Below are 13,244 nucleotides of genomic sequence, written 5' to 3'. Positions count from 1 at the left end.
TGAAATTTTAATTATCCTTCCTGTTGAAGAAATATCATTTTCTTTTTCTTCCTTTGACCTCAAGTTCAACAGTGTGCTATGCTAAGGAGATTTTTTTTTTTCCAGTTCAGCCCTTTTAAACGTCTGTAAAATGGGGCCTCCCTGGTGGCGCAGCGGTTGATCGCTGGCTTGCGAAGCTGCCTGCAGCCTCTGCAGCGCCAGTTCGATCCCCGGCTGCTCCCCGGCCACCGGAGGAGGGTCCCACATGGCACACAGACCTCCCCTGCCGCCCGCTGCTCCCCCCAGCAATGTCCCTCGGTCCCTCTGCCTGCTCTGCTCCCCGCGCTGGCTCTGGTGAATTCTCTCACTCTCCCGCGATTCTGACTGTACCCAGTGCTTGCATAAATAAATAAATCTTAAAAAAAAAAAGTCTGTAAAATGAAACACTATATATATATATATATATATATATACACACACACACTAGGGTAACAGATACACGCAAATCCTAACCAAATCAACTGATACAAAGAGGAAATGGTCAGTGTGTTTGTCAGGGGTAGAGGCAAATAAAATATTTTTTTATTGCATGGGGGGGAGAATCCCAAGGGAGCAAATGCAGTATAATTATGTAATAACTAATAATGGTGTAACATATAAAATACAATGTAATGATATAATAAATATAATTGGAGGAATGCATATTAATCATATAGTTTAGGAATATTAATGGCATTTAATAAAAATTTATTGGAGATCATAAGAAGGACACAGCAAGCTTTGCTGTGCCTACATAAACTAATAAAATCATTTTATTGCCTTTGTTGAGGTGGAAAATCTGGTAGAAACTGGACTTGTGACTAAACACAAGTTTCTTGGAAGATGGCTTTGACAAGATAATTGTTGCTGTTGTTGATAAAGAGAATATATATTTTTGCTCAGCATTTTAATGATTTCCAGCCTAAGTAGGGACTACAAATTTTTGAAAATTTTTTATTGTTCCCAAGTTGATCTCAAATTCAATGAAGTTTTGTAAGGAGAAGATATTCTATATCAGTAATCGAACATATATTGTAATGTTGGAGAGTAATTCTCTCGACAATAATTTCCTCATTTTAAATAATGTGAGAAACTGTATTGATTTATAAGACCAAGAAATGCTCACAATGTCATAAGAAAAACTACTTTGTTCATGACAAAAATATTAACTTGCCTTTAGAAATATTTTCTGGCAAAATTAAGATGTGAATATAATCATTTTAGTTACTAGATGTATTTTCTGAAACAAGTTAATGTGGACACGTTTTGAATTGAGCAGGATTATTTTTGAAGGAATTTAGAATATATTAAGCAAAGAACTTTCCAATTTCCTTTCTATTGCAATTCACTAAAACTGATTCTCTGACTAAAAGTCAAAAAAGGTCTCGTATAAATTCATGAGGAATCTGCTTATTTCTTGGAGAAAAAGAAAGCATATCAGCGAGAAACATAACTCCCTGACCTTCACGATACTTGGTACAGCAAATTAACATACTCCTGGTCAGTATCTAATGAATTTTCCATTTCTTTTCTACACAAAACTGTTGGATGTAGGGAGTCATGTTCCAGAGTCTGATGCTTTACCAACTGAGCTAGCCGGGCAACTAGGGGGTCACGTTGACAATCGAGCTTGAGAATGTGGGGATTATTCTCGGCCAAGGGAATTTTAAAATTCGGATCTGACAACTGGCACAAGCAAGAATTTGGAAATGGACCCCAAAGAAGTTTTTCTCCATTTGCACGCAACAAACATGCTTATGCTCGAGCACACGTCTGGGGGAAGGGAGGCACTCAAGTTCACTAGAATAAAGAAAGGAAGACTAGAGATTCAAATGGAAACTGGCCTTCATAAGGATTGACCAACCCATAAACTGCTGGGTCCTGGGTAAACTGTGCTCTGGGCTCGATACTGAGTCTATTATAAAACAACAATAACACAAAGAAACTAGCAAACAAACAGGCAAACAGGTCTACAATCCATATTCTTAACACTAGTTTCACCATAAAGAACATTTCATAAGCAAAAGTGGATTTTTCAAACATGATTTGTACATAGCACGCCAAATGATGAGAGGATTTGACTGAATTAAGTATTAGTAGTTCGATTTCCTATCTTTCTTTGGTGTTTTATCCTGGGCTTTTATACATCTTTAATTTGAAAATATTTTGAAGAAGCAGTGCAAAAACAAAGCTTCCACTTACTATTCTGGTATATTTAAAAATGTAGCAGGAAGTTAATCTTAGATATCTAATATTTAGCCACTTCTATTATATATATTTTCTTCTTCTATCTTATCAGTTAAATATATACTTTATAGTGTTACCTTTGTTATAGATATGAAAATATATTTATTTCTTTAGAAATCCTCAACTTTCAGTAACTTGGAAATTTTTATTATAAGTTTAGTTCAATACATAAATCTACTATATTCAGGGAAGTGAATCATGTTTTATGTAATCTGTTCTTTACGAATTCCAAAGAAAGAGTAATTTGTACATTATTAGGCCCCAGATACCTACGATTTAAACATAATGAGAAATCACTCATTCTTGATGATTTATTGTATTATTGGTACCATGTGGTGGAAACACGGAGATGATGTGATAGTTTTTGTAATATGCTGCGGCCCCTTTGAATTAAAAAATGCTTCATACACACAGAAATAATGAACTTGATTCTAATTCTACCTTAAACTCTGAAGGCAAACTTTGACTTTTTCTTATAGATGACTTTCCTCGATTTGAGATTCAGTCCAACTCAGACCAGAGGGTAGTATGTATGTTAGGGTGAGCTTCCCTCTGCATGAGATATTCCTTTGGGTTGATGGGCTATGCTCTTAGTTTCTAATATAAATACATAAATTTCCATGGTAGGTGTAAATTAAGTAGCATGTCAATTTTAGCAAGGCCTGCAGATGACTAGAGAACAAAATTAAATTTTGGTGAGAAAGAGAGAAATAAACAGAACATGAAAAGGACTAAAACAGGCTTTGGATTGTCAGTACAGCTGGACCCTAGGAGATCAAGAAGAGAGAGGAGGCCAGGAGAATGGCAGGAGCTTCAGGTAAATCTCATCTATCTGTTAATTTTGCTTGTGCCAGACTCTTTTTGAGCTCTGGCATGTCTTTATATGCTTAACATACCCACAAAGAAGTCATTCACCAATTTTAGATCCTTCTTGAGATCCTAATTTCAGTAACAGGACAAGTTATCTCAGTTACTCATTTCTCCCCATCTTAATAACACATTTTCTAAATGCTATTGGTTCTGTCTCTATACTGTCTCTCCTCTGTTTCTTCATTTTTCACCCCATTGTTATAGTCATGTCCAGGACTTTTACTTGGATTATTGATCTGCTTTTTAAGAAGTCACTATCTCTGGTAACTCTGTTGCTCACATCTCTCTCTCTCTCTCTCTACACACACACACACACACACTTGAATTGTCCTTAATTTGTAATATTTCCACTAAAAAAAGCCATGAATGCCTACTCATTCACAGCAAGCAAATTGACTGCAAACTTCTTTGTCTGATTTTCAATGTCAGTCACAATAATGGCCAATTCCCTTTTAATATCTCCTTCTATTGTTCTGAATAGCTGCCAAATTCATTGCTATTTCATGAACATGCCCTACTAAACACTGGCAGGAAACAATCTGAATTCTTGATGTTGCACCACCTGGAGAATGCTCTTCCACTTCCTTTGCTCAAATGCTGTTTATTTAATATCCATTTTAGATACATTCTTTATGAAATTTTCCTTAACTAGAGGTCATCAATTTTTTTCCTTTGAGCCATCATAACTATGTAAGCAACTTTCATGCCAGAGTTCTATTTTTCTTTTCTATTGTAGTGTCCTTTATTGGTTGTTTGTTTTACCTTTAAGCTTGTAAATATGGGAAGGAAAGACACTTAATTCTTGTACTCTCTCTAGTACATCTCAATGCCTTATATAAAATGAAGACTCTCTAAATATTTGTTAGATTGTGAGTAATGTGTCATAGACACAAAAAGTTAATGTAATATACTCTTAAGCATACTACCAGGGAAGAATATAATCATGCACCATGGAAGAATATTTCAGACGATGATGGACTGTATTTAGGATGGTGGTCCCTATATACAACCTAGGGGTGCAGTAGGCCATACCATCGAGGTTTGGGTAAGTACACTCTGTGATGTTTGCAGAATAATGACATCACCTATAGCATATTTCTCAGGAGGTATCCCTGTCATTAAGTGACACATAACTGTATTTAGAATGTACATAAAGGTGCAGCTTTACAAAAAAATACTGTTTTTCAAATGATCTTGATTGATGATAGGCTTTCCCAAATGTATATATGAAGAGAGAGAGATGAGTTTTTGCCTATTTATTTTTACCAATTGGAAAACTAGAAAACACTTTGAACTCAATGGAAAGTTCTGAGAGTTCTTATCACATTATCTCTAATTAAAAAGAAATTAATATTTAAAGAAAGATACTAAGCTGCTGAAGTGCATTTAGTTAGTGATTAAGTTTAGTATTATTAAAGAAATAAAACATACTTTGTATTTTTAAAGAGACTTTCAGAACATAATTATTATGGTGGATAATCTTGGGTACGTAGTGCCTAAAATTTGATTCCAAAATAAACATGGGGCAATAAGAACACTGGCTCCCTCCACAGTCTTATTTCTGGTGGAAGACTTTGATTTCAAATGTTGAAAATATTTTGGTAATTTACCCTATCAAAATAATATGTTAAATATGTGCAAATTTAGTATTAGAATTATTTTGCTGTGTACAACTCACTTCACGAATACTTTTTACTATTTAAATACAAAGATATTATCAGTCTCTGATGTTTACATTTATTTCCTCTAGTCAAACAAAGTAAGAGCTGTTATCTCCTCATCCTCCCACCCCTTCTATACTTTTATACAGGGTAAAATGGAGAGGGGGCAAGAGTTCTTAGATAGGAGAAATGTGTACTTTGTGGTAAAGTGTATCTTTGCTATAAAATAATAGAAACATATACCAGAACAATGGGACTATTTAGAAATTATGAATGGAAGCATGTTGTTAATTGAAAACTGTTCTATAGTTGTTTTCAGACATAAACCTGGAAAATAATTTTAATAATAATAAATATAAATATATATCTTAGAAACATTGCATAGGCAAAACATAGTTTTATAAACAATAAATGTTTTCCAGTTTTGTGTATTTTTAAAATGATGGTCAAAAGTAGTATGTTTGAATCAATAAATTCTATATCATGTTTCTATTAAATAGAAATTATTTTAGCAGTTTATTTCTTCCTAAAAGTTTAAATGTTGTATTACTTAGCATTAATTTAGTTATTTTACCTAAAATCTCCCCCCTTCTTCCACACACACTATCTTTTAAGTAAATTTCTTTAAACTAACATTGACAGCGCACAAGTTTTTGGAAGGCTTTCTTGAAGTCTTCATTAAAAATTGTATAAATCAGTGGATTTATAAGGGAATTGAGATATCCGAGCCATGTCAAGAAATTTGACATTTCTTCAGAAATCTTACACTTTTCACAGACATTCACAACCAATTCTTTTACAAAAAAAGGAAGCCAGCATATAACAAATGCACCCAAGATTAATCCCAGAGTGGTGGCTGCTTTGCGTTCTCTTGTGCCTGAGATCTTTTGTCTCCTCCAAGATTTCTCATGCTTTAATTGAGATTTGGGACTCTTCACTGTGCTATGAATTTTATCGAAGTCTGTTGAAGGATCAGATAAAGACTTTTCTAGCATGTAGGATGTGGAGACCAGTCTAGTGCTTTTCTCACCACTCTCCAAAAGGACTTGGCCATTCAGCTCTTCCTTGGCAATTCTACTTGCCTGTCTCTTGTGGTATAACGTCTTTGCTGCTTTATATATTTTGTAGTAGAGGATCAAAATCAATGTTAGTGGTATGTAGAAAGCCCCAAATGTTGAGTAAATAGTGGACACAATGTGGTCATGTTTGATGATACATTCGTCATCTCGGCTAGTTCCTTGGTGCCTCCAGACTAAAGGAGGCATAGAGATAAAAATAGATATAATCCAAACTATTGTTATCATAATTCCAGCGTGCTTGGGAGTTCTTTTCCTGGCATACTCGACAGCATCTGTGATTGCCCGGTATCTATCCAAAGCTATAGCAGACAGATGTAAGATGGAACATGTGCAGCAAGTAATGTCAACACTCAGCCAAATGTCACAGACCACTTGCCCCATAATCCAGCTCTCTCTCACAATATACACAATGCTGAAGGGCATCACTAGGACAGCTACAAGAAAATCTGTCACTGCAAGGGAGCAAATTAAATAGTTGGCTGGGTGGTGCAGCTTCCGGGTCACAATAATGGCGGCGATCACAAGGGAGTTGATAGTCGTTGTCATCAGGGCCAGCCCGGAGAGAGTCAGGGACACCAGAATTTTAGATGGCGTTCTGTTTAACATTTCTTCTGAGGTCAAGTTTTGATCAGATGAGTTTAAGAAATCCATTTTTAAAAAAGTTTAATGTAGCTGAAAAAATGGATACCTGTAACAAAGGAGGGGAAAAAGAGTTTCAGAGAAGGCTTCACAGACTTTTTTCTCCCTTTCAGAATTAAAAAAAAAAGGTGAATGTTTTACCAGCATATAACAAATGCACCCAAGATTAATCCCAGGGTGGTGGTTGCTTTGCGTTCTTGTGCCTGAGATCTTTTGTCTCCTCCAAGATTACCAGAATATTTTTATGGATTAAAAAACTGACTTCAGGTTGCAGATTTTTTCTTTTTTATTTAATTTAAGAAATCCAATGAGAACAGTAATGAACATAACTTCAAAACATTTCTTGAAATACAGCTCAAAATAAAACAATTTTTACATTATTGAGTAATGTATTACTCAGTAAGATCTTCAACATTATAGAATTTTGTTTAAAAACCATATTAACCTAGCTATCTATTTCTTTTTTTTTTCCTATGGCAGAAAAAGCTTAAAAGCACATATCATTAATATATCTTTGTGCATTATATAATACAAAAATATTATATTAAAGGCAGTATTCAAAAATCATAAGCAATTTGGGTCTAAATTCAAAGTTACATTAAGGATATTATTGGGTTCATGGAGACTAAAGAAACTTTTTTTTATATAAGAATTGGGGTATAGTCCAGAGGTGCGGGAGGGTGACAGGATTCACTAGAGACAGAGCGGGGAGTAGAACAGGCAGATGGACCAAAGATACTGCTGAGGGTAGCAGTGGGAGAGGCAGGAGAGGTCTGCCACGCCATGTGGGTATCTCCTTGGCTGGCTGGGAATCAAACCCATACACAGAGTCTGTGGATAGCTTCACAGCGCTGTGCTCAACCAACTGCACCACTGGGGAGGCCCTAAAGGAACTTTTAATGTATTTCATGTCAGGACATAAAGGTTATAAAAGGGGAAATAATCAAAAATAAAATATTTTTAGTATATGTATAGTATCACATAATCATTTAATAAAACAAGGAAGATGTCAGAGTGTTTAATAGCCCATATATATATATATATGTGTGTGTGTGTGTGTGTGTGTGTGTGTGTATGTGTAGTTAGTTTGGTTTAAAAAGATAAACTTAGTTGGAGTCAAATAAATGAACAACACTGCCCATTATTATAATTTCATATATGACCAAATGAAAAACTTAATGAAGGGAACTTGGACCTCCCTGGTGGCACAAGGGGTTAAGACACAGACTATGAAGCTATCCACAGCCACTGCAGCATGAGTTCAATCCCTGGCCAAGGAGCTACCCACATGGCGTAGCAGACCTCTTCTGACTTGCCTGTTGCTCCTCTCAGCAGTGTATTTCAGTCAATCTGCCTGTTCTGTTCCCCACTCTGTCTCTGGTGAATCCTCTCAAGCACCCCCCCCCATACCTCTGGCCTATACCCCAGTTCTTGTTTGCATAAATAAATAAATCTTTAAAAGAAAAAAAAAGGAGAGCTTACGACCACACTTACTCACCATGAAATGGAGATCCTTCTATATGAGTCATTATTATAATGACTATGTTATCTTACTTCTGAAGGAGGACCTTCCAAATTCATCTTAAAATTTTCCCTCAATCCATGCTATTACTTAATTACAAATCAAATAAGGTAATTGGAATGTAATGGAATAAGATTGCTTTTATAAGACAGTTTTTAGCAGCTACCTATATCTTAGGAAAAGACAGAGAAGATAGAAACCTGAACTTTTCTTAGTTATAATTATTATGGTACCTCCATTTTCCTTAAGTTATCTTTACACCTTTGAAGTGCTTATGCTTTGTTGGAACTGATGAAACAATAATTTAAATAATTTAATGTGAGTGCTTTGTATTATAAAACCTTGGGATGCAGCATACTCAATATCCCACTTGTGTTTGGGTTATCAGTACTAGATTTAATTTTTTTTAAGATTTATTTTTTATTTATACAATAGCTGGGGTACAGGCAAGAGGCATAGGAGGGTGAGAGGATTCACCAGAGACAGAGCGGGGAGCAGAATAGGCAGACAGACCGAAAGCACGCTGAGGGGAGCAGTGGGCGCGGCAGGAGAGGTCTGCTGCACCATGTGGGAATTCTCCCTGGCGGTCAGGAATCAAACTCATGCTGCAGAGGCTGTGGACAGCTTCACAGCACTGCACTCAACCACCTGCACCACCAGGGAGGTCCCACACCTGCATTTTTAACAAGTTCCCAGGGATGCTTATGCTGTTAGTCCATGGAATGAGAGTTCTGGGGAGTCCTTAGCTGTATGTCCAATCCTTTCACTGCTTTAACATCTCTGAGTTCCTCTCTAAGGAAGCTCTAATATCTCAGCTGTATACTTTTGTCATCATCTCTTTCTCACATATTTTACTTAATTTCTTGGAGTTCCTCAAATAAATGATATTACTCTAGTTTTCCTTCTGCTGTTTCTCTGGCTATTTTTATTGCTGTCTTTGTGCAGTTCTTGGACTGCTTTCTCTAGGACTATTAACCCCACTTTTTGGACATTGATTCCACTCTTTTCAGCCTGTTACAAGGATTATCCATATGACTATACTTTCTAAATCTATATTGGATCACAGTGCCCGAGATGTAATGTAACACTTGCAGGCACTGTCAGAAATATTAGCAAAATCTTCAATATGTTCTTTCAATATCAGTAGATCCCATAGTCTAGTTGTTTTCCCTGGAAACAACTAAAGAGGGTGTATGGTCACAGATGAAATGCTCGCTGCAAATCCAATCAGATATATTAGAAACATGGTACATTAATAAATTTCTACCTTCCCACTTTGCCTCGTCATACAATTTGCACTATATATTCAATAACAAAATAATTATTTTCTTAATTGGTTAATTCCTTTGGAACAGTATTTATTAATCTTTATGTTCATTGATTTAAAAGCACTGACATTTTCCATATTATAAGCAAAAGCAGCTCTCCACTTTAATTTACCTGATAAAGTTTTGGCATAAGAGCCTCTTCAAGAGAGAATCCTGAAATTATATTTTGAGCAGAATATTAAGCAAAAGAAATTGTTCGGTAATATTATGTGAGTTTCCATGACAAAAATTTAATTCTGTAGGGATATGGGCCAGCTTAAAATTAGAAGGTGGATTACTTGAATATTTCAACCATTGGCTCTAAGTGTCATACTGCAGCATTTAAATTAGGCTCAGTAAAATGGTACTTAATAGCAAGGAAAAAACCGACATGTGTCAAATAGGTTCTATTGCAGTTTGCAAGAAATATGCTCATGATTTAATCAAACATGATTTCTAAATCGAAATTTTATAAACTAGTAAACATCCTGATAGTTGTGGTTATAGAAAATAAAAAAAAATATATAAACCAAATGCACTTGATCATTACAGGAATCCTGTTTCTTTTGTTTTATTTTCTTTGTCATTTATAATTAGAATTTCAATCAACCTTTTACCTTCATTAATTCAGACATAGTCTCTCTTCAGATACTATCATATTCCTTTATATCTTAAATTTTCACTGTGAGTTTTCTGGTGTTATGAACATCCCAGGGTTACAGAACATAGATGATATCTCCTACTCTTAGAACTCTGTTTTTGAATCTTTTCACTGGTATATAATCAAGGTGATTGTTTAAATAGGATCTGTAGTCCCATCAACTACATGTAACATTTTTTTAAAAAGATTTATTTATTTATTTATACAAGAACCGGGGTACAGGCCAGATGCAAGGGAGGGTGAGAGGATTCACCAGAGTCAGAACGGGAAGCAGAGCAGGCAGACTGATGAAATACACTGATGAGGGGAGCAGCGGGTGCAACAGGAGAGGTCTGATGCACCATGTGGGACCCTCACCGGCTGGCCGGCCGGCTGGTATTGAACTGGCGCTGCAGAGGTTGCAGACAGCTTCACAGCACGGCCCTTAACCGCCTGCGCCACCAGGGGAGGCCCTCATGTAGCAGTCTTTTTTTTTTTTTTTAAAGATATATTTATTTATTTATACAAGCACTGGGTACAGTCAGAAGCATGGGAGGGTAACAGAATTCACCAGAGCCAGAACAGGAAACAGAAAACAGAACAGGCAGACTTACGAAGTACACTGCTGAGGGGAGCAGTGGGCGGCAGGAGAGGTCTACGCGCCATGTGGGACCCTCACCCAGTGGCTGGGGATCTGCGGGAAGCTGCGGGCAGCTTCGCAGTCCAGCGCTCATCCACTGCGCCACTGGGGAGCCCCTCATGTAGCATTCTTGATAAGAGTACAGGAGCAAAAATTTTCCAGATTTTACTCAACATGAGTATTTGCCAGTTTACTCATCTAATCACATGATGCATTACTCCTCAGTTCATTCTCAGTGTTTTTAATTTACTGTTGATTTATATTCTCATATGTCTAATCTTATTACCATTTTACTAAGTGTGAGAGATTTGTTACTTTCCTTAATAGCTGTTCTAGTCATAAGATCTACTCTAGAAAGTGAACACTTTTTTTGTAAAATGAAGTTTATGTTATAGGATAAGAGGTGTATTCAAATAGGGGAAAGTAACTAATAAATTTCTTATTTCTTGCCAGGAATGTTTAAGAGAATGACCAGGTTTAAATGTGCAAATTGTAATATTAAGAATGTGTTCATAGTATTTCCAAACTTGAGGCTTTCAGCTCTTAGTATAGTTCTTTGCAGCCATTTATTCCTTTAAGAACTATTTATTGAGCGCTATTTGTTTTCTGATTAATCTGTTTGGTGCAAAAAGATACCAACAAATAAGCAAGCAAACCTACCTACCCTTGAACAAAATAAAATAACAAAATAAAACATTGTTGTTGTCCCTAAGAAACTAGAATGGTAATGAAACAACTAAATACACAATTATGATACAATGAAACAATGTGGTAAGCAGTATACATAAAGTGTCCTAGAAATACTGATGAGGGAGAATTAATCATGCTATGGTAAAACACTGAAAGTCTTTCCAGGTAGAAGAAGAAGTATGAACAAAAGCAGAATCATAACAATGCATTATGCACTTAGATATGTGAAGTAGGTACAATGTGGTTACTGCAAGGGCACATTAGGGCAGAGTGTGGAGGTGAGGGGTGAAAGTTAATGGAGGAAGACAATGAAGAGGCTGCATGTTATGATAGGGACACTGGATTTTATCTTCTAGGCAATAAGTCTTTGAAATGTTTAAGGTTAGTAAAAGGATTAGATATGGGCTCTGGCAGAGTGAAGTGTGCAGGAAGAGTGATAAGGCTTGGAAAGAGTAGTACCACTGCTTCAGGGAGAAGCCATAAACATTGCTTACGAGCATGAGCTGAAATCAGAGCCTTTAGAATGTCAATGGAATAAAACTGGTTCAGGCTTTTGTGGCCCTCCATTAATTCTCCAAACCTAGGAATTGTATGTATCTCCCCCCAAAAAATGTTTGAGGATTGCATCTGGAATCGGGACGCAGACTGGGATCAAAGGGCAAGGGAAGATGATTGTGCTGATGCTGGATGGATGATAGTTAAAGGGCAGATCAGAGAGGGCAATTAATTGAGGAAACAAGCCATGGCTGATTAATTTGAAGACTTTATATGGTTTAGGAGCAGGTAGTCTCAAGCAATCTGCCAAGATGAAAAAAAAAGAGAGAAAGACCGCAGTTACATTCAGAGCCTGTGACTGCGGGGTTTCAAGTTTAGGAAGTGATCTAAGTTAGGGAAAGAAAATGTTAATAATTGCTCTAACAGTGGAGACTGACTTACAGAGAGGTATATAATTCTTCACAAAGACTTTACAGCACTTCCGTTTTTTAAAATTAATATATTTTTAATTGAGGTAGTATTAGGATACTCCCATCAGGTATCGCCACCACAGTGCAACCACAACCAAATCCACCACCATAAACCACTGCATTCCCTTCCTCTTTGTTTTTAATCCTCTCATACTCCCCCACCCCATTCAGAGCACTTGTGAAATCAAGGGAATGTTGCTGACATTTTCCAAATACAAATTGTCCTTTCCTGTTTATCACCACTTGCTGAATCTGATCCTTAAGTCTTTTGAATTCTGACTCTTGATATACCCAGCTCAGATCTGTCAATACCTATTTGACACTGGATTCTCATGGCTTCCCATTCCCTCTTGCTTCATTTCTGTACACATCCAATTTAAATTATGCACTTTTTATTCGTAGATATGTGTCTTATTTTCCATCTGTGGATTCTCTTTTCCTTAGTTTGTTTGCTGGCTTCATTGATTACCCTTTCTCTCACACTCAAAATATATTTACTCTTTTCTCTAGTTCCTAGAAACTAGAGAATTATGTCAATAGACTCAAAGTCCATGGCCTTGTCATCAGGTTAAGAAACAGATGAGAGTTTAAGGCTGTATGCCTCTTAAATTAGAGACCTGTGAACTAAAACCACAAGTTTGTTCTCCAATCCTCAATATTTAATGGTGTGTCCAGATGGATTATTGTAATCAACACTCCCTTTCAAAAAGATAAAACAGGAGGCACATATTGGCCACGGGTCTTTCTGAAATCCAGTCAGACAAATGCTGTCAGAGAGCTCTACTCCAAGATTAGGAGTACAGCTTTATGAGGCCCACTTCTGCTCCTTAATTTGTTTCCTTAACCTACTGTATATTAAAGGTTTTGAATCCCACCTCTGGCCTCTTGACTATTCTCTGAGAGGTTCTGTCTTTATTTCTATAATAGTCTTCATTTACATCTAAGTAGACTGCTCAGCCTATTTCT

The 13,244-nt window shown here is 36.4% G+C and overlaps 1 protein-coding gene across 1 annotated transcript; it reads right to left on the bottom strand.

Annotated features, from left to right (window-relative positions):
- Positions 1–5,425: 5,425 nt before the first annotated feature.
- Positions 5,426–6,526, bottom strand: HTR1F (5-hydroxytryptamine receptor 1F; the record flags this gene model as incomplete). The annotated part of the gene is made up of 1 exon (XM_084230972.1): positions 5,426–6,526. The coding sequence occupies one exon, from the start codon at positions 6,524–6,526 to the stop codon at positions 5,426–5,428; it is 1,101 nt and encodes a 366-aa protein (XP_084087098.1).
- Between the last annotated feature and the right edge of the window lie 6,718 nt (positions 6,527–13,244).

Source organism: Talpa europaea (assembly GCF_964194135.1).
Source record: "Talpa europaea genome assembly, chromosome: 4".
Taxonomy (NCBI): Eukaryota; Metazoa; Chordata; class Mammalia; order Eulipotyphla; family Talpidae; genus Talpa; species Talpa europaea.
Note: the sequence above shows the minus strand (reverse complement) of the source record. Positions and strands in the feature narration are given on the sequence as shown.